The sequence below is a fragment of the Pimephales promelas genome, chromosome 18, assembly GCF_988280905.1.
Source record: "Pimephales promelas chromosome 18, fPimPro1.hap1.1, whole genome shotgun sequence".
Classification (NCBI taxonomy): Eukaryota; Metazoa; Chordata; class Actinopteri; order Cypriniformes; family Leuciscidae; genus Pimephales; species Pimephales promelas.
In genome coordinates this window covers 994,721-1,018,180 of record NC_142786.1, presented here as the reverse complement: position 1 = coordinate 1,018,180, position 23,460 = coordinate 994,721, and the positions used below count along the sequence as shown (strand labels likewise).

At 35.9% G+C, this 23,460-nt stretch overlaps 2 protein-coding genes across 2 annotated transcripts in view; both read right to left on the bottom strand.

The window, feature by feature from the left end:
- Window positions 1-1,440: 1,440 nt before the first annotated feature.
- Window positions 1,441-22,951, bottom strand: tgfbr2a (transforming growth factor beta receptor 2a). The gene is made up of 13 exons (XM_089122941.1): window positions 22,813-22,951; window positions 20,614-20,764; window positions 19,080-19,288; window positions 18,649-18,802; window positions 17,314-17,501; window positions 14,558-14,708; window positions 13,109-13,317; window positions 12,682-12,835; window positions 11,315-11,502; window positions 6,577-7,331; window positions 3,814-3,955; window positions 3,440-3,564; window positions 1,441-2,644 (listed from the first exon to the last, which is right to left on the bottom strand). The coding sequence occupies exons 1-13, from the start codon at window positions 22,874-22,876 to the stop codon at window positions 2,492-2,494; spliced, it is 2,643 nt and encodes an 880-aa protein (XP_088979067.1). The 5' UTR covers window positions 22,877-22,951; the 3' UTR covers window positions 1,441-2,491.
- Window positions 22,944-23,460, bottom strand: part of LOC120475253 (RNA-binding motif, single-stranded-interacting protein 3) — a 37,952-nt gene continuing 37,435 nt past the window's right edge. The window contains exon 15 of the mRNA XM_089122951.1: window positions 22,944-23,065. The gene's annotated coding sequence lies outside the window, so the exon portion shown is untranslated. The remainder of the gene's footprint in view (window positions 23,066-23,460) is intronic.

The window sequence follows — 23,460 nt, the reverse complement described above, 5'->3', positions numbered from 1 at the left end:
CTGGCTTTTTAAATGTTATTATATTGTTTTCTGAGGTGAACTTATGACGTTCGCTTGGTTTTTGCATTCGAAAACATTAAAATGAATAAGTAATAGGCTATTTTGTACCCAAGTTGTGAGCCTACCTGAAAAACTGTCGGTTTTTATGGGCGTGTCGCACTGAAGACTTGGAAGTAAACACCCTCTGCTGTGAGTGGATAACAGTTTTGCATATTATAATGAGTTTAACTCACCCGTCGGTGCTCGTGGGGGAAAACAAACGTCCAATGTTGTAAAATGGCAACCGGATTCGCCCATAGGCCTACATGTTCGACCCAGAGTCCGTGTGTTGCACAATTCCTGTCAGATCCAATATAGACGGCACAGCACCGTTCTGCAAATCCAGTCTTGCTTACAAAACAATCCTCAGTGAAATAAAGCGAACAGACGACAATGTTTTACCTCATCAGCTAGAACGTCATTATAAATAAAGTTTATCCATGCAGTCCTCCAGCTTATGCAGCGACTGTCTTCTTCCACAACCAGGCACTGCACAATATTCTGTATCGCTCGGTAGCTTGATCCGGTTTGTCATCACGAGGTAGGCTATGCTATGTCATTTAGCTATGCGCGAATCGGTGGGCGGGGCTAAACCGGCCGTGTTGAAGTAGGCGTTGATCTTCTTCTGTGGGGGTGGGGTTTTATCCTCTTTGTCTTCAAAGTTCCCCACTTTTAAAAACGCCTGGTGTCAATAAAAGCTTTTATTGGACTAACAAGGACGTTTTCAGTTCTGAAACTTACAGGATATTCTTATAATATGATGACCTCTGTCAAAAGCTCAAGGAAAATTTGATTTCTCAGTTCATCACCCCTTTAACCGTTAACTAAATCAAATCAATAGGTCTTTAGTACCCTTTACGTTTAAAACAGCTTTTGTCCAGGTATTGCACATAGTTTTTAGTTTTGCAGGTTTTTTCAAGTGTCTTTGGAAACATTGCCACAGTTCTTCTGGTCTTAGTCTCTGTTTTTTCTGTTTCTTCATATAAAGAATGCTTTCAGCACCTTGTTGAATCAATGCCACGTAGAATTAAGGCAGTTCTGAAGGGGAAAGGAGGTCAAACACAGTATTCGTATGGTGCTCCTAATAATCCTTTAGGTGAGTGTAAGTATAATGAGCATCACAAGGGTGAAAAATAAGCCCAGACAATACTACGCAAATACAGTCAATGTTTCTCAACGAGAGCGTGTGATCATCTTAGAAAGTAGGTATTGAAAAGTTTGTTGTCAGACCTGATCAGGTCATGATGCTGAAAGAGTAAAACAAGGTTTGAGTAAAAACTAAAAGTAAGAGGTTTGTGTTTTTTCGGATTACTAATTTGGAATGATTACCAGAAAGTAAATTGAGTAAATTGGACTTTATGTTGATTTAAAGAATCAGATTCAACACAATATAACACACAATAACATTCACAAACAATCAATGATTTTATGAGTTTACACAATTAGATACATTTACACAATGATATATGTATTACAAAAAAAGTGCTTTTTCTTTTATAAATGTTGCTTTTATAAACTGGATGTTGTTGATGTTTCATATACTCATATACAGATATTAACTGATCATCTACATTGACGTAAATGAGATGTGCATCAGCGTTTGCTCTGTAAGGCACGTGTGTATAAGTCCATAGACTGTATTTTCACATTAATAAACAGCTTGACCTGAGAGTCTCAACATTCATATTTCATCTCTTTGGTTGTGTCATGGATTATTAACACTTAAATCAGCTGGATTTGATCTGATTTATAATCCCGAACATGAAGGTTTTTGAGGCTTTATAATACTGTAAGTTCACAGAGAGCCTTATGGATGCTCTTGCAGAGTTCACATGTCCCAGAATCCTTTGCGTGTGAATATTGTTCACATCCGGCTATGACCTCACTTCCTGTTCCTCAATGTTTGACTGTTTCACGTCAGCGGAGCAGATTTTCCCTGAAGCTTAATGATAATACGTAACGAGCAACTGACGTCATACACGTGCTCCTGATACTGAATAATAGTTAAAAAAACTCTAGTTTTCCAGCACAAATATCTGAAAACTCTTAATTCAAGATGCATTTACAAGAGAAACAAAAAGACAAAGATATTAAATTGCTATAAAACAAAATTTAGCAAGTTTGTGCTTAAAACAACAAGAATTATTTGCCACAGATTGTTGTTTTCCTTTGTCTTAAGTTTATTTTTCTGACTCCATTAGCAGATTTTCTGGATTAATTTTGATGCATTTTTCATAAAAGAAGACTTAATATCTTCAGTCATTGTGAATCTCCAGTAAACAGATGTAGATTTAAGAGTGTTTAGATGTTTACGCTGGGAAACGAGACCGAAACACAGAGGAAGAGTGTGTGTTTCTGCAGTTTGGCTGAATAAAATCACCTGACGCGTGTAAATGTTCCTGCTCCTGTAAAGTGCAGTGTGTGTCTGGACGTCCGTGATCCGGCGCTTGCTCTACTTGTCGTCGCTCCCAGAATCCCCTGTGCTCTTGATGATGTCAGAGCTGATGATGTCACTGAGGCGCTCCACGACACACTGCGCCGTCAGCCGGGCCTCGGGGTCGTGATCCCAGCACTCCTCGATGGTGGAGCTCAGGAGATGAACGCCCTGAACACACACACACACACAATCAGAACCTTAGTGAGAGCCTCACACACACTTTCGTTCCGTTTCATCACATTATTATACATTCGCTGTAAAAAATATTGATGGTTTAACTTAAAAAAGTAAGTAACTTGGTTGCCTTAAAATTTTAAGTTGATTGAACTGGAAAAAGTGAGTTAATACAATGAAGGAGATTCATTTAACCATCAGAAACTCAAAATAATATGTTATTTGAACTAAATAAATTATTTAAGTTGATTTGACAAAAGAAAAAAATGTTGTGGTTACTACACTGTAAAAAAAATATTGATGGTTTAACTTAAAAAAGTAAGTAACCTGGTTGCCTTAAAATTTTAAGTTGATTGAACTGGAAAAAGTGAGTTAATACAATGAAGGAGATTAATTTAACCATCAGAAACTCAAAATAATAAGTTATCTCAACTAAATAAATTATTATTAAGTTGATTTGACAAAAGAAAATATGTTGTGATAACAAATCTTGAAAATATTTTTACATGGCATAACATGGGAATTACAATATGGTCTAATGTGATTATTAAGCTTCAAAAGGCTGTTATTGAATTAAATAAAATATACTGTTGATAAATTATGATCATGTTTACTTTATATGGTGTTTATAAGCTGTATTAGACGTATATTATCAATTGTTTCAGTGTCTTTAGTTGTGTTTTCTGCTGTGAAACGTCAGTCGGGCCAGTGCTGCCACCTTGTGGAACCACTGATTACTGCAAACCCAGTTCAGTGCGCGTGTGCGACAGGAGTAAACTCCGGCTTTACCGTGTGGTTGCTCCAGCTGACCGGTATCTCGGGTCTCAGTCGATCTCTGATGACATCATCCTTCATGCTCTCCACACACGGATGCTCCTTCAGCTTCCCGAACGGAGGCTCGTATTCCCGCACATCTGCACACACACACACACACAAGAAACATGTCAAAGTCTGACAGCATGTGACGAGTTTGATTGACAGCTCTCTGCACAGAGTGGGCGGGGAAATCACTGAAGAAAGGCATTATGGGAAGTTTTTACAAACACTCAAATCTGACAAACAACAAAAACAAAACCATATTGGAAAGGAATGTTATATTTAAAGAATGACAATGAATCTATGGAGATTCAGTGTGTGTGTGTAGCATTGAGGGGTGTTGTTACCTCCGGTGGCGCTGCATCTGGACACGATCTCCCACAGAACCAGAGCCATGGAGTAAACATCCGCCTGTTTGAAGGACTCGATGTTCTCCAGGTCCATCCGGGACTCCAGCACTTCTGGAGCCATGTACCTCGCCGTGCCCACCTGAGGAACACACACACACACCAGCTTGAGGAACACACCAAACACACATTGTATTTAAAGCAAATAAAATTGTAAAATTATTGCTATATATGAGTATGTGTAATTTAAATTATTTGATCAATTACCTATTAATTAATATTTTATGATTAATGAATTGTAAACTATATATTTATATATATATATATATATATATATATATATATATATATATATATATATATATATATATGAAGAGTTCAGATGCAAAAGCCTCTAAATGCCATTTGAAATTTTCTTCTTTAATGATGATTTTTATCAAGCTTGTATATTTAAGTTCAGTGATTTCACTTAAATAACAATTAATAGGTAATTATCATTGCCATTTAAGTGAAAGTACTGAACTTAAATATACAAGTTTGATAAAAATCATCATTAAAGAAGAAAATTTCAAATGGCACTTAGAGGCTTTTGCATCTGAACTCTTCATATATTAAATTTGACTAATATATATATATATATATATATATATATAAACTGCCGGTCAATAGTTTTAGATCGGTAAGATTTTCTAAGATTTTCTTTTTAAGATTTTCTTTTTTTAAAAGAAGTCTCTTCTGCTCACCAAGGCTGCAATTATTTTGATAAAAATTACAAAAAAACCAGTAATATTGTGAAATATTATTACAATTTAAAACAATGGTTTTCTATGTGAATATATAGTGAAGTGTAATTTATTCCTGTGATCAAAGCATCATTACTCCAGTCTTCAGTGTCACATGACCCTCCAGAAATCACTCTAATATGAGGATCTGATGATCGAGACACATTTATGATTATTATCCATGTTGAAAACAGTTTTTTACATTTATTTTTATTTCAGGATTCTTTGATGAATAGAAAGTTCAAAAGAACAGAATTGATTGAAATGGAAATTAAGCTTTTGTAACATTAATCACTACCATTCAAAAGTTTGGGGTCAGTAAGAATTTATTTTTTATTTTTGGGAGAAAGAAATTAGAAAATACTTTTATTCATCAAGGATGAGTTAAATTGATCAAAAGTTACAGTAAAGACATTTATAATGTTAGAAAAAGATTATATTTTAAATAAATGCTGTTCTTTTGAAGTTTATATTCATCATAGAATTTTCGGGGGGAAATGGTACACGACTGTTTTCAACATTGAAAATAATAATTGACGTTTTTTGAGCATAAAATCAGCATATTAGAATGATTTCTGAAGGATCATGTGAGACTGAAAACTGATGTGTATCCAGCAACAGTAATGATGTTGAAAAGTCAGCTTTCAAATTACATTTTAACATATATTAAAATAGAAAACAGTCATTTTAAATTGTCATAATATTTCACAATATTACTGTTTGTCATTTTTTTCATCAAATAAAACAGCCTTGGTGAGCAGAAGAGACTTCATTTAAAATCATAAAAAATCTTACTGATCTAAAATTTTTGAACGGTAGTGTGTTTATATATATATATATATACATTCCTATACAGTATGTTTTGCCTGAAGCTCCTTGATTTGACCACTAGATGGCGTCATTTCTGCCCATGATTACTCGTCGTTTGTGAAACGGCTGTACTTGTGTGAATTACTCTCAATATCAGACATATTTAAGGCTTCATTCTAGCTTTGGTTCAGTCCTGTTGTTCCATGTTTTGTGGACTGAAGTCTCCTGGATGTTTCGCTCTGATCTGATATTTAAAGGAGTAGTTCACTTTTAAAAAACGTTTGCTGATAATTTACTCACCCCCATGTCATCCAAGATGTCCATGTCTTTCTTTCTTCAGTCGAAAAGAAATTAAGGTTTTTGATGAAAACATTCCAGGATTTTCTCCATATAATGGACTTCAATGGGGACCAAACGGTTCAAGGTCCAAAAGACGGTTTCAGTGCAAACTACAAACTGTTCAAAGGGCTTTAAACGATTCCAGACGATGAATAAGGGTCTTATCAAGGACACATCGAGTCATGACTCGAAAAATGAACGAGTTCGAACAGGAGAGTCACGAACGCGCGTCACAGAACAGAGCAAGGCGAGCATTTGAGCTTATAAAACTTAAACTTTGTAATTTATTTATTAAATGAGCGATCGTTTCGCTTGATAAGACCCTTATTCATCGTCTAAAATCATTTAAAGCCCTTTGAACAGTTTGCACTGAAACTGTCTTTTGCACCTTAAACCGTTTGGTCCCCATTGAAGTCCATTATATGGAGAAAAATCCTGGAATGTTTTCATCAAAAACCTTCATTTCTTTTCATAGACATGGACATCTTGGATGACACGGGGGTGAGTAAATTATCAGCAAAAGATTTATCAAAAGTGAACTCCTCCTTTAAGCCGAGCTCTTCAGCTTGTGTTGCCTAAGGACTGTTGTTTTTGTGTTATATCCCTAAAGTACCGCCTAAGACCGTTGCTTATGATGTTTCCCCTCTGAAGTAAAGAGCCTTACACTGTGTTTTAATCATGTTTAATTGGTGTAATAATTTGATTATGTAGCCGTCAGGGTGCCGTCAGGATTACTGACGTGAGACTCCGCCCACTCACTGTTCTGATTGGCTATTAGTTTTGACTGATTTTGACGCATCTAACTCCCCTGACCGCATGTGACGGCCCTCACCTGTCCGCTGTTGGCCAGTTCCTCCGGAGACGTGTAGGTGTCGAGTCTCAGACTGAGGCCGAAGTCACACAGACAGCACGTGAGGTCTGACTTCACCAGCACGTTAGCGCTCTTCAGGTCTCGGTGGACGATGGCCACTTTAGCTCGTCCGCACGGCGTCCGATCGGCGTGAAGATGAGCCACGCCCCTCGCCAGCGAACCGGCCAATCGGCACAGCTCGTCCCAGCTAATCACGTGCTGCGACAGGAAGTCCTGCAGGTTTCCTCGCTCCTGATAGGCCGTTATCAGCCAATACTGTCGCGACGCTTTCCGGTCCTCGGCGGTCAGAAAGTGCAGGACGCTCTCGTGCCGGAGCTCGGCGTCGGAGTAAATCTCCCACTCGGTTTTCCACGAGGCGTATTCTTCATACGGGAATATTTTCACGGCCACCGTTTGGAAGGATTGGCTGGCTTGCTTGAGTCCGGCTCTGAAGACCTCGGCGAACCGGCCTTTCCCGACGGATGAGTCCAGTTGGATGGGAAGAAGCTCCAGGTTGTGGTTCAGGCTGTTGTCGGACCGGTCTTCGTTCATGATGATGGCGCAGGTTTCGCTTTCGCTTTTGCCTTTGGTCGCGGGCGCTTTGTGCTGGCGATACACCCAGTAGACGAAGAGCAGCGAGACCAGCAGGACCAGCACGACCGCAGAGGAAACCAGACCGACCAGCATCAGAAACGGGAGCTTCGGCTCCTCCGATCTGGGAGAAACCGGATCCGCACCTGAACACAACACGACAATTATTTCATTTTTTTCATTTTATTGTTTATTTTTACAGGGACAATGCACAATTAAAAGTAATTGCACCAGAATTAGCTAATAGCTAGTTTACATCTGCTGTCCCTGGGCAGGAAGACAAATAAAATAACATACATTACATATACACCACATAAAGCATCACAGTACATACATATGTAGAATATAACATTTAAAACCAAAATATAAAACAAATAAAAGTACAGTTCAGTCATTAGTGGTTGCAAATGTGTGCTGAATTGTGGAGTTAGACCGTTACACATTTTTTACCATTGCAATTACTAATCATAATTTTATTGAAGCAGATTTACTGATTTTTTTGGTTGCTTTTATTCATTCATTAAAGTCCCTGTAAAGGCAATTCTAAAAAAAAATTCTAAACTAGAGCCAGACCGATATTAGGCATTTTCCATAATATCAGTATCGGCAGTTATAATGGCCGTTAAATGAATATTTAAAAAACAAAATAAAAACGGACGAAACACGCTTTAATCATCTCTCCTCGGCCTGTTATATTGAAAATGTATGTTTTACAATTTGCAGTATGATGTTATCTATTGCTAAATAGACTAGCTAACCACAAAGCTAGCTAACGCCACTATCATCAGTGGAAGACCGCTAACGTTAACATTAATGAGCTTGGAAACCACAATGAACTTTTTCTGCCTAAATAAAGTAATGATTACTGTATTTTAGGGCTGTGCAAAAGTTAATTGCGATTAATCGCATCCAAAATAAAAGTCTGTGTTTACATAATATATTTGTGTGTACTGTATATAATTATTTTGTATATATAAATACCTATGCATGCATGTATATATTTAAGAATTATTTGCGCTTAAACTCTGTTTATATATATAAATACATAATCTATATTATATAAATTTAAATATTTTATATATGAATAACACATTTTCTTAAATATATACATGCATGTGTGTGTATTTATATATACAAAATAATTATATACAGCACACACAAATATATAATGTTAACACAGACTTTTATTTTGGATGCGATTAATCGCAATTAATTTTTGCACAGCCCTACTGTATTTATAACTCGCATATCTCTAGTTACAGTCCCTGCATTGTAAAATGTAAGTTATACTCGCGAGGAGTGAACATTTAGACATAGAGAAAAAGTATCAAACGTATCTTGTGCAGAAAAGTTAGCTTTTCTTTTACACGTGTGTGAAATCCAACAATATTTAATTTTAAAAAATATCGGCCGATATATCGGATTATAAAACCCAAAAATATTTGTATCGGTATCGGCCTTCAAAATCCTCTATCGGTCGGGCTCTATTCTAAAAACATTATAAATGTTAGAAATCTATTGCTAAAACATACTGTATTACAAAGACTGTGAACTGTGTGCTGAATTGTGGAGTTAGACCGTTACACATTTTTTACCATTGCTATATATATATATATATATATATTTTTTTTTTAATTTATCCATTAAAATATTGATTAGCTCATTCAAAACTGTAAGCTTGTAATAATGTTTTTAATTCCAGTGGATTTCAGCAGGAAATCTGAGCATGTCTTTACGTCAATACTTCACATCTGTACACACACGTCTCAGCTAATAGGCTATTTTAATTCTTCAAAATTAGAAACAAACAGCAAAAAAAAAGTTAAAGAGTAAAAACGAAACAGGTGATAAAAATAAACAAATTGAAAGGGAAAAAAAAAATTATTTTTCTGACTCCATTGACAGATATTCGTTCTCGTTTTAAGCACAAACTCACTTCAATTTGATCAGTTTGTCAGAAAACAAACTCAATATTAATGTCATTTTGCATCTCAAATGTATCTTAATTTAAACAGCCCCTATCATAGCATTTGAAATGTTCCTATTTTTGTTAATGTTGAAATGTTACTCTCACTTTTGAAAGACAATAACTTTATATACGGTGCACTTTCAGATATAAATCTTTGCAGGATGTTTTCATTCCCTTAAAGCTATAGTCCACACTACATGAACAGTCATTTTCAAAAATCCATGATAGGGGCTCTTTAAGTGTTTATAAACGTATCTGTACTGGAAAACACATTTTGGATGGACAGGCGTTTTAATCACAGATATTTTCTGCACCAAAAGTTTCCTCTCAGAGTCACATGATGCGGCTTCCTGTTTAACCAATCTAAATCTAGATCTAGACATTTCTGCAGAAAGAAAAAATCTTGAGTGATGCTTTTCCTTCAGAAAAAGCCCCTTGTTACAGTAAACACAGTGCAGCACAACACAACCGCACGTGCGTCGACACACACACACACAAACAACACGCGGCTATAAAAACAACGAGATGATCTTTACACACAGACAGGAGGAAACCACACGTCTGGAGCAGCAGCGGATCCACACACACACACACACACACGCCACATGAACTGCGCGAGTCTTCAGATTATCAAGAAAGTGTCTGAACATTATTATCGGACAGATTGTATCTGTGTTAGGAGTGTAACAATATACCGTGTCGAGACAATTTGTATCGTGGATAGATCAGCCAAAATAAAAATCAAGTTTTCAGACTCAGAGTTTAAGTGACTTAAAGGATCACTTCCTTTTTTATCTTTTAAATGCTTAAAATGAATTTAATGTTGGTTGAGGAGATTCCCATCTCTATGTAAAAGTGCTTTGAGTGCCAAGAAAAGCGCTATATAAATATAATGAATTATTATTATTATTATTAATATTCAACAATATTACTGATTGACACCATTAAATGAGAACTAAACTGAGCTGGACGATACATACATCAGATCACTGTCAAAGTGTATCTATGTTATCTGTATCTGTCCCTATCTAAATAAACTATAATTAAAAAAAAAAATAAATAAAATAAATTACCTGACAGAGTGCAACAATATACCGTCCGTGTCACAATATATCGCAATACAAAAATGCAACAATTTGTATCCGATAATAAAAATTACTGCGAGAGGAAAAAAAAGTGACTTTTATTTATTTTTATCTTTTAAATGCTTCAAATTTAAATTCCCCCTCTCTATGTAAAAGTGCTTTGAGTGCCAAGAAAAGCGCTATATAAATATAATGAATTATTATTAGTAGTAATATTCAACAATATTACTGATCTGCTGCATTGACACCATTATATGAGACCTGAGCTGAGCTGGACGATGACATCACGGATATCTCCAGAGCCGCTATATATAAATGAACTAAAGTAATATAACTTTTACAACAAAAATTAATCATCACTGAACGTACTTAAGCTGCACTGTGACGCCATTTTCTTTTAGAAACAAACTTTGTTGCATTATTTTCCTGTTTTCTCTGTAAGCTGCTCTGAAACATACGGAGGCGTATTGCATTCACTTGAAGAAAAAAAATCTACTCTGTTTTTCTGAATTAATGAGTTAATTTTTCATGAGAAAAAAAAATTTGCTCTGTTTTTCTGAATTAACGAGTTAATTTTTCATGAGAAATTTTTTTTTTGCTCTGTTTTTCTGAATTAACGAGTTAATTTTTTTATGAGAATTTTTTTTTGCTCTGTTTTTCTGAATTAACGAGTTAATTTTTCATGAGAAAAAATTTTTTTCTCTTTTTTTTCTGAATTAATGAGTTAATTTTTAATGGAATTTTTTTTTTTGCTCTGTTTTTCTGAATTAACTCATTAATTCAGAAAAACAGAGCAAAAAAAAAATTCTCATAAAAAAATTAATTCGTTAATTCAGAAAAACAGAGCAAAAAAAAAATTTCTCATGAAAAATTAACTCGTTAATTCAGAAAAACAGAGGAAAATTTTTTTTTTTCATGAAAAATTAACTCGTTAATTCAGAAAAACATAGCAATTTTTTTTTTCTCATGAAAAATTAACTCGTTAATTCAGAAAAACAGAGTAGATTTTTGTGAAAAGCGCTGTATAAATAAAGCTGACTGGACTCAAGAGTGTGTGAGAGTGTGTGAAACTGACCGTCAGGAAAGATGAGGCGGCCGTTACACTCTTCCTCGTTACAGGAGCAGATGAACTCGTCCTCCGCCCCCTTCACTCGCTTCATCTTGCAGGTTTTGCTGTTGAAGTCCTTCAGGAACTGGCCACGAAACCTCAGCGCTGGGTGGTGACACACCGTCTCGATGGTCGCGTTCCCTTCCTCTCTCCTCCTGAAACATCACGACATTACAGTAAAGCTGCTGTATGTAACGTTTCACTCTACTAAAGCATAAAAATACTTAATATATAGGGCTGGGTATTGAGACAAATTTCACAATTCGATTCGATTTCGATTCACAAGCTTGCAATTCGATTCGATTACGATTCGATTCAATATCGATTATTTTGGATATCAGTTACAATAAATGGCCATTTTTCTCAAGGGAATCAAAACTCTTAACTAATGCTGTAAACTATGGGAGTCTAGTTGTAGCCTATAGACTTCATTAGCCTAATATGAAGGTAATAATGAACTGTTTTGTAGCTACAAACACTTAAATTACACTTTTATTTATTTTATAATAAGAAGATTATATGAAATATAAACATTTAAATGGTGGCTGTCATAAAAACTTGCCAGATTTATTCAAATATGCATTAAATATTGAAGAACATTAAGATTATAATGCATATGTAATATGGTGTATATATTTAGAGTTATTTTTTCTAGCTGACTAACGAGTTGATGTGGGTTTTCTGAGGTAAATATGACGATACATTGATTACAAGCTGTTTAACTGACGTCTTTCCACGGTTGAAACGCTGATTGAGCGAATCAATGTGACATGATCCGGATTTCGATAAGTTGTACTCGATCTTTAACACACTTTCAGATGCTCATTCAAGTTTATTTGGCGCTGTAACTGGTATTATTAAGCCGGAAGAGAGATCAGCGCTGCTGCTTCTCCAGAGCGATCTCACGCCACAGCGACAAAACGCTATTTATGTTTTTGAATTTCTAAAGAAAATGGACGTAATTTGAAAATTGAGACTTTGTTTCATATCAATAGTAACAAAGGACAAAGATTATTGCCATTTTTTGGATGCGCGCAGCCGCGATACAACGTCCCACAGGATGACTAATCGATTCTTGAGATTTAAGAATCGATATCGGTTCGTAAAAATGAGAATCGATTATTATCGAGTAATCGATATTTATTACCCAGCCCTACTAATATATATGTTGGTATTATCTAATATAAATACCTAATCTATTTTTAGATATCAAGCTCAGATTTGTTCAGATTTATGGCTTTGATTTGCTCACAGTGATCTCGCGTGTGTCTCCGCTAGAGATCTGAAGCGGATGGATCTCGAAGTGTGTGTACACTAGAGTAGCGCTGACCTACCAGGAACTGACACACACTTCCTCGGGATTCTCGCAGATCGATGTGACTTTGCAGAAGGATTCGCAGACGCCGGTGGCGTTACACGTCGTGAATTCGATGTCGCAGAACTTACAGAGCTGAGGGACCTTGAACTCTTTAATTACTGATGCACTCGCTGCAAAACACACACACACACAGAGAGAGAGAGAGAGAGAGAGAGAGAGAGAGATGAAATGCCTACAGGCACAAAAATACATATCTATTCAGTGCTGATGATATAGCATATTTTTGCATAAGAGACCACACACACACACACACACACACAAACACTAACCTGACCCCTAAACCTAACCATCTCTGACACACACACACACACACACTAACCCGACCCCTAAACCTACCCATCTCTCTCTCTCTCACACACACACACACACACACACACACTCACATGTCTCTATCTTGTCCTCCCCCTCAGTGTGTGTGTTCAGCAGCAGGCGCTCGTTACACTCGTGTCCCGTACAGGCACACACACGCAGGGATTGTCTGATGCTCAACACACACACAGATCCGTTGTAATCCTGCAACATCACACCGCGCAGCGCTCGCGTGGGGTCGTGACACATCGTCTCCACGGTAACCATCCCAGCTTTCCTCCACCTGCACGACAGAGGTCAGGATAACGCATCTTTACCACACTCACACTCACGCTGTGTGATACAGCATCCCAGAATGCAAAGTGCTCCACCCTTCGTATATAGCGTTACAAATAAAATATTTTAACTGTAAAAATCTCATTAAATTATATATATATAATTTTATTAACTAAATCCATAAGAATTATTTTAATTTTCTTTACTTGAAATAAACATGAACAGAATTAAAATAAAATATATAAAGCTTTCAATTTAAAACATTTCTAAGTTTTAACTTGATGTTCTAAAATAAAATAAAAAGGAAAAATCTATATAGACGCATTTACAAAAACTCCACACAACAAAAAACAAAACAATATAAACACAAAATATATCAAACAAAATGCAATTTAAATAGAAAATATAACAATTTTAAACTCAAAATACATAATAATTAAATAAAAAATGTAAATATTAATATAAAATAATGAAATCTATAATAATATGTCAATCCTTAAACAACACTGATGTGTGTCATTCTTTAGAAGTCACCTCACAGTAATGCACAGTATTTACTACAGTAATGTGTGTGTGTGTGTGTGTGTGTGTCAGTAGGCCTGCTGATTTACACCTGTGTGTCGGGTCGCTGGACAGCTAAACCAGTCGCGATCTCTTCCTGTAATCACTACAAACCAAACTACAACTCCCATAATGCAGCAGTGCACAGGCATACATGATCAAAAATAAATAAAAATGTATCTTTAAAGATCTGAAGAATCCTAGAGAACTTTACGAATCTGCAAAAAACGTAATTTTTCAATGCTTAATCCCTTTAAAGGTGCAGTGTGTAATTTTTAGCGGCATCTAGTGGTGAGGATGCGAATTGCACCCAACAGTGGCCGACGGGAAGTGATGTCGTAGAGAGTAGCCAGTTAAGAGCTTTCTTTACAAAGATTAATGAAGAAATTATGTTTACCTAATTATTCAGTAAAATTATGTTATTGTCCATTCAGGGCCACCGTAGAAACATGTGGATGTAAGCGGACCCGCGGTGTGTGTGTAGACAGAAATGCTCATTCTAAGGTAATTAGAGTTGCATTTCTGTCAACAGATCCTCCTAAATATGACACACTGGCCCTTTAAGAAAGATTGAAAAGGGTTTGACGTGGGACGTGTTTATTTCTCTAAGCTTTGCTCTGTGGTGTGATGAGATGAGGTCGTGTTCGAACACGTCGGTGATTCACATGTGTGTGTGTGTGTCATACCAGACGGCGGCGCAGACGTCCTGTGGATTCGGGCAGACTCTCGATACGCTACAGTTTGAGATGCACTCATTGGCCCTGCAGGCGGCCGGCTGAGGGTCACATGACTTACACCGACTGTGCTGATTGGTTGAAGGGAGCATGGCGGATGTACCTGTAAAACACACACACACACACACACACATATCAGGGGTCAGATAAGACTGTGTCTGACCAACTAGCAATTAGTTACGGCTCTCTTCAGATTAAAACTAATTGATTGATTCAGACAAATAATAATAATAATAATAATACAAATAATACATAATATTTTTATTAGGGCTGTGCAAAAATTAATTGCGATTAATCGCATCCAAAATAAAAGTCTGTTTTACATAATATATTTGTGTGTGCTGTATATAATTATTTTGTATATATAAATACCTATGCATGCATGTATATATTTAAGAATTATTTGCGCTTAAATTCTGTATATATATATATAAATACATAATCTATATTATATAAATATAAATATTTTATATATGAATAACACATTTTCTTAAATATATACATGCTTGTGTGTGTATTTTATATATACAAAATAATTATATACAGCACACACAAATATATTATGTAAACACAGACTTTTATTTTGGATGCGATTAATCGCAATTAACTTTTGCACAGCCCTAATTTTTATGTAACCGACTAAAAACTGTTAAGAGCAGTCCAGAACAAAAACTAAATGAGTCACTTGAAAGAGTCATCTAAGCAGTTTATGCAACCCACCACTAATGTAAACACACACACACACACACACACACTCTCTCTCTCTCACAAACACACACATATTAACATAGAAAGCACATGCATGTCAGCGATGCTGCGTTTGTTGATGATGTTAAGAGTTAATGTCTCTAAAGATCTAGAGGTCACCCAAACACACACACACACACACACACACCAGTTGATTGAGGGGCAACATGAAGAAGAGTGACGTTAGTTTGACTCCAAACACATGCTTTAATTTATAGTTTGAGTTTGATCATCTCGAGTTTGTGATGCAACCGTCTCCACATTCAGCGACTGTCTGCCAGAACACAAACACACAAGAAACACACACTGAGCTTTAGGAAGCGATGTTTGTGTCGTCAGGATCTCTCAAACACAACAGCAGGTTTATGCTGTCACACACACACACACACACACACACACACACACACACACACACACAGCAAAGCTCAGGAACAGTATGAAACACTTAATGTAAATATAAACAAACAAGCTCAAGGTGCATTAAATGGATAAGGACTTATATTTTGTTCCTTATATTTACATTTTATAATACACTATATTATAGTCGTTGCTGTTGTGGCAACTGCTCCTTTCATAAAGGTCAATACATGTTAATATCCATGTACTATAGTCTAATATTATTAATACAATTCTCTAATGTAACATCATGGTTATCAAATATGATAAACGTTCAGTAGTATGTTGCATACCAGTAATATATCAGTAATTGATATAATAACAATTCAGATTTTGAATTAGTTTTCATTTGTAGCCTATATTTAAAAAAAAAAATGTAAATCTTAAAGTTTTAGTAATATTGTTATATGTTTTTGTCATTTTATGACTACATAGTTTATATTAATTATTATTTCAGTTTTAGTTATATTAGTATATGAAGTTCAACTTAATGTAAAAGTGAGAAAAGATGTCTCTGGCAACTACCTGAAATAAAATATATTTAATTTTTAGTTAACATTTATTATATTAAAATATTATTTCAAGTTATGAAACGTAAATGGTTTTAGTTAATTATACTAATAACCTATAAAATCAGACACCCTTACAGTAGGCTACCATGGTCCTTCCATGTACTAGTTTAAGTGTGCAGTTTTTAAACTCAAAGTAGTTTTACTGTAGAAACAACTCACTCACAAAATATTAAATAATTTACATTTGAATTTAGAATAATTATAAATGTCAAAGTATAAAGAAAAACAGAAAGAAAAAGTGCTTTGAGTGCCAAGAAAAGCGCTATATAAATATAATGAATTATTATTAGTAGTAATATTCAACAATATTACTGATCTGCTGCATTGACACCATTATATGAGACCTGAGCTGAGCTGGACGATGACATCACGGATATCTCCAGAGCCGCTATATATAAATGAACTAAAGTAATATAACTTTTACAACAAAAATGAATCATCACTGAACGTACTTAAGCTGCACTGTGACGCCATTTTCTTCTAGAAACAAACTTTGTTGCATTATTTTCCTGTTTTCTCTGTAAGCTGCTCTGAAACATACGGAGGCGTATTGCATTCACTTGAAGAAAAAAAATCTACTCTGTTTTTCTGAATTAATGAGTTAATTTTTCATGAGAAAAAAAAATTTGCTCTGTTTTTCTGAATTAACGAGTTAATTTTTCATGAGAAATTTTTTTTTTGCTGTTTTTCTGAATTAACGAGTTAATTTTTCATGAGAATTTTTTTTGCTCTGTTTTTCTGAATTAACGAGTTAATTTTTAATGGAATTTTTTTTTTTGCTCTGTTTTTCTGAATTAACTCATTAATTCAGAAAAACAGCAAAAATAAATTTTCTCATGAAAAATTAACTCATTAATTCAGAAAAACAGAGCAATTTTTTTCTCATGAAAAATTAACTCGTTAATTCAGAAAAACAGAGTAGATTTTTGTGAAAAGCGCTGTATAAATAAAGCTGACTGGACTCAAGAGTGTGTGAGAGTGTGTGAAACTGACCGTCAGGAAAGATGAGGCGGCCGTTACACTCTTCCTCGTTACAGGAGCAGATGAACTCGTCCTCCGCCCCCTTCACTCGCTTCATCTCGCAGGTTTTGCTGTTGAAGTCCTTCAGGAACTGGCCACGAAACCTCAGCGCTGGGTGGTGACACACCGTCTCGATGGTCGCGTTCCCTTCCTCTCTCCTCCTGAAACATCACGACATTACAGTAAAGCTGCTGTATGTAACGTTTCACTCTACTAAAGCATAAAAATACTTAATATATAGGGCTGGGTATTGAGACAAATTTCACAATTCGATTCGATTTCGATTACGATTCGATTCAATATCGATTATATTGGATATCAGTTACAATAAATGGCCATTTTTCTCAAAACTCTTAACTAATGCTGTAAACTATAGGAGTCTAGTTGTAGCCTATAGGCTTCATTAGCCTAATATGAAGGTAATAATGAACTGTTTTGTAGCTATACAAACACTTAAATTACACTTTTATTTATTTTATAATAAGAAGATTATATGAAATATAAACATTTAAATGGTGGCTGTCATAAAAACTTGCCAGATTTATTCAAATATGCATTAAATATTGAAGAACATTAAGATTATAATGCATATGTAATATGGTGTATATATTTAGAGTTATTTTTTCTAGCTGACTAACGAGTTGATGTGGGTTTTCTGAGGTAAATATGACGATACATTGATTACAAGCTGTTTAACTGACGTCTTTCCACGGTTGAAACGCTGATTGAGCGAATCAATGTGACATGATCCGGATTTCGATAAGTTGTACTCGATCTTTAACACACTTTCAGATGCTCATTCAAGTTTATTTGGCGCTGTAACTGGTATTATTAAGCCGGAAGAGAGATCAGCGCTGCTGCTTCTCCAGAGCGATCTCACGCCACAGCGACAAAACGCTATTTATGTTTTTGAATTTCTAAAGAAAATGGACGTAATTTGAAAATTGAGACTTTGTTTCATATCAATAGTAACAAAGGACAAAGATTATTGCCATTTTTTGGATGCGCGCAGCCGCAAAACAATGTCCCACAGGATGACTAATCGATTCTTGAGATTTAAGAATCGATATCGGTTCATAAAAATGAGAATCGATTATTATCGAGTAATCGATATTTATTACCCAGCCCTACTTATATATATGTTGGTATTATCTAATATAAATACCTAATCTATTTTTAGATATCAAGCTCAGATTTGTTCAGATTTATGGCTTTGATTTGCTCACAGTGATCTCGCGTGTGTCTCCGCTAGAGATCTGAAGCGGATGGATCTCGAAGTGTGTGTACACTAGAGTAGCGCTGACCTACCAGGAACTGACACACACTTCCTCGGGATTCTCGCAGATCGATGTGACTTTGCAGAAGGATTCGCAGACGCCGGTGGCGTTACACGTCGTGAATTCGATGTCGCAGAACTTACAGAGCTGAGGGACCTTGAACTCTTTAATTACTGATGCACTCGCTGCAAAACACACACACACACACACAGAGAGAGAGAGAGAGAGAGAGAGAGAGAGAGATGAAATGCCTACAGGCACAAAAATACATATCTATTCAGTGCTGATGATATAGCATATTTTTGCATAAGAGACCACACACACACACACACACACACAAACACTAACCTGACCCCTAAACCTAACCATCTCTGACACACACACACACACACACTAACCCGACCCCTAAACCTACCCATCTCTCTCTCTCTCACACACACACACACACACACACACACTCACATGTCTCTATCTTGTCCTCCCCCTCAGTGTGTGTGTTCAGCAGCAGGCGCTCGTTACACTCGTGTCCCGTACAGGCACACACACGCAGGGATTGTCTGATGCTCAACACACACACAGATCCGTTGTAATCCTGCAACATCACACCGCGCAGCGCTCGCGTGGGGTCGTGACACATCGTCTCCACGGTAACCATCCCAGCTTTCCTCCACCTGCACGACAGAGGTCAGGATAACGCATCTTTACCACACACACACTCACGCTGTGTGATACAGCATCCCAGAATGCAAAGTGCTCCACCCTTCATATATAGCGTTACAAATAAAATATTTTAACTGTAAAAATCTCATTAAATTATATATATATAATTTTATTAACTAAATCCATAAGAATTATTTTAATTTTCTTTACTTGAAATAAACATTAACAGAATTAAAATAAAATATAAAAAGCTTTCAATTTAAAACATTTCTAAGTTTTAACTTGATGTTCTAAAATAAAATAAAAAGGAAAAAACTATATAGACGCATTTACAAAAACTCCACACAACAAAAAACAAAACAATATAAACACAAAATCTATAAAACAAAATGCAATTTAAATAGAAAATATAACATTTTTAAACTCAAAATACATATTAATTAGATAAAAAAAATGTAAATGCAAATTGAAAATATTAATATAAAATAATGAAATCAATACTAATATGTCAATCCTTAAATAACAATGATGCGTGTCGTTCTTTAGAAGATGCCGCAGTGAAACACTGAATTACTGTCACGGTGAAATGTTTATCATTAATTAGTGCACGTGCGTTCACCTCACAGTAATGCACAGTATTTACTACAGTAATGTGTGTGTGTGTGTCAGTAGGCCTGCTGATTTACACCTGTGTGTCGGGTCGCTGGACAGCTAAACCAGTCGCGATCTCTTCCTGTAATCACTACAAACCAAACTACAACTTCCATAACGCAGCAGTGCACAGGCATACATGATCAAAAATAAATAAAAATGTATCTTTAAAGATCTGATGTGATCTGAAGAATCCTAGAGAACTTTACGAATCTGCAAAAAACGTAATTTTTCAATGCTTAATCCCTTTAAAGGTGCAGTGTGTAATTTTTAGCGGCATCTAGTGGTGAGGATGCGAATTGCACCCAACAGTGGCCGACGGGAAGTGATGTCGTAGAGAGTAGCCAGTTAAAAGCTTTCTTTACAAAGAATAATGAAGAAATTATGTTTACCTAATTATTCAGTAAAATTATGTTATTGTCCATTCAGGGCCACCGTAGAAACATGTGGATGTAAGCGGACCCGCGGTGTGTGTAGACAGAAATGCTCATTCTAAGGTAATTAGAGTTGCATTTCTGTCAACAGATCCTCCTAAATATGACACACTGGCCCTTTAAGAAAGATTGAAAAGGGTTTGACGTGGGCCGTGTTTATTTCTCTAAGCTTTGCTCTGTGGTGTGATGAGATGAGGTCGTGTTCGAACACGTCGGTGATTCACATGTGTGTGTGTGTGTGTGTGTCATACCAGACGGCGGCGCAGACGTCCTGTGGATTCGGGCAGACTCTCGATACGCTACAGTTTGAGATGCACTCATTGGCCCTGCAGGCGGCCGGCTGAGGGTCACATGACTTACACCGACTGTGCTGATTGGTTGAAGGGAGCATGGCGGATGTACCTGTAAAACACACACACACACACACATATCAGGGGTCAGATAAGACTGTGTCTGACCAACTAGCAATTAGTTACGGCTCTCTTCAGATTAAAACTAATTGATTGATTCAGACAAATAATAATAATAATTATTATTTTATATTATATTATTTTATATTATTTTATATTTTTATTAGGGCCGTGCAAAAATTAATTGCGATTAATCGCATCCAAAATAAAAGTCTGTTTTACATAATATATTTGTGTGTGCTGTATATAATTATTTTGTATATATAAATACCTATGCATGCATGTATATATTTAAGAATTATTTGCGCTTAAATTCTGTATATATATATATATATAAATACATAATCTATATTATATAAATATAAATATTTTATATAGGAATAACACATTTTCTTAAACATATACATGCATGTGTGTGTATTTTATATATACAAAATAATTATATACAGCACACACAAATATATTATTATTTTGGATGCGATTAATCGCAATTAACTTTTGCACAGCCCTAATTTTTATGTAACCGACTAAAAACTGTTAAGAGCAGTCCAGAACAAAAACTAAATGAGTCACTTGAAAGAGTCATCTAAGCAGTTTATGCAACCCACCACTAATGTAAACACACACACACACACACACACACACACTCTCTCTCTCACAAACACACACATATTAACATAGAAAGCACATGCATGTCAGCGATGCTGCGTTTGTTGATGATGTTAAGAGTTAATGTCTCTAAAGATCTAGAGGTCACCCAAACACACACACACACACACACACACCAGTTGATTCAGGGGCAACATGAAGAAGAGTGACGTTAGTTTGACTCCAAACACATGCTTTAATTTATAGTTTGAGTTTGATCATCTCGAGTTTGTGATGCAACCGTCTCCACATTCAGCGACTGTCTGCCAGAACACAAACACACAAGAAACACACACTGAGCTTTAGGAAGCGATGTTTGTGTCGTCAGGATCTCTCAAACACAACAGCAGGTTTATGCTGTCACACACACACACACACACACACACATGCACACAAACACAGCAAAGCTCAGGAACAGTATGAAACACTTAATCTAAATATAAACAAACAAGCTCAAGGTGCATTAAATGGATAAGGACTTATATTTTTTGTTCCTTATATTTATATTTTATAATACATACATTATATTATCATAGTCGTTGCTGTTGTGGCAACTGCTCCTTTCATAAAGGTCAATACGTTTTAATATCCATGTACTATTAGTCTAATATTATTAATACAATTCTCTAATGTAACATCATGGTTATCAAATATGGTAAACGTTCAGTAGTATGTTGCATATCAGTGTATAACGCAGTGATATTTTAGTTTCACAGTGATAATAATAATTAATATTTCAAATTAGTTTTTAATTGTATGTTTAAAAAAAATTATGTTAATAGTATTGTTATAAATTTTTGTCATTTTAGTTTATAATATTGATTATATTAGTTTTAGTTGTATTAGTATATCAAGTTCAACCTAACCTAGTGAGAAAAGATGTCTTTGGCAACTATTTGAAATAAAATATATTAAACATTTATTATATTAAAATATTATTTCAAGTTATGAAACGTATTTATGGTTTTAGTTAACTATAATAATAACCTATAAAATCAGACACCCTTACAGTAGGCTACAGTGTACTAGTTTAAGTGTGCAGTTTTTAAACTCAAATTAGTTTTACTGTAGAAACAACTCACTCACAAAATATTAAATAATTTACATTTGAATTTAGTAAAATTATAAATGTCAAAGTATAAAGAAAAACAGAAAGAACTAACGTTAATGAAACAGGAACACAATTTGAGTAAGTCTCAGACAAACACACACACACACACACACACACACACACACAAACACATGAGGAAATGTCAATCAGACTCGTGTTTTGAAAGAGAAACTTATAATCAATCTATTTACACCCTAAACACCGCGTTTGACGCGACGCACTTAGACGCACGCTCCCGTCATCGCGTTGTAGTTTCGAGACTGAAGCGGGATCTCACTCACCACCAGACATCATCAGACACGCGAGAAGAACCGAGACACAGCCGACAGAACCGAACCGCTCCATCACAGCTCAACGCGTCGCGTCGCGTGTGTGACTCGAGTCCAGACCGGCGCTCTTATACCGGCGCGGGCGCGCGCGTCTCGTTCTCATCTGAGAGGAAGCGCGCGCGTGAGTCACACCGAGGCAGGAAATGTTCAAGAGGAGGAAGCGTCGCTTTTCCTGCTTTACTCTCTCAAAACTGCTAACTACTGCCTGTGTACACACACACAAACACACACACACTGCTCAGCCTCAGGGCTCACTAACTAGACAACAGATGTGGGCATCTCGAAAGCTGGTAAGCACCCTACATAGACAGCATGTCTGGGCATCATAGTGTGAGCTGCCTACATATAACACATTTTTAGGCATCATAGTTATAAAACCAATTGAGTTTCCTTCATAAACAATATTTCTGGGCCTGACAGCATTTTTAGACAGTCTTAAAACCTAGTTGCAGTGTTGTAGTCGAGACCACCTCACTCGAGTCCGAGTCTCGAGTACTACAACACTGCCTAGTTGCCTATATAGACAGCATTTTATGCATCGATCCCAAAACCTAGTATGCTTAAAATAACAGCATTTCTGACATCAAAGTCTGGAAATAA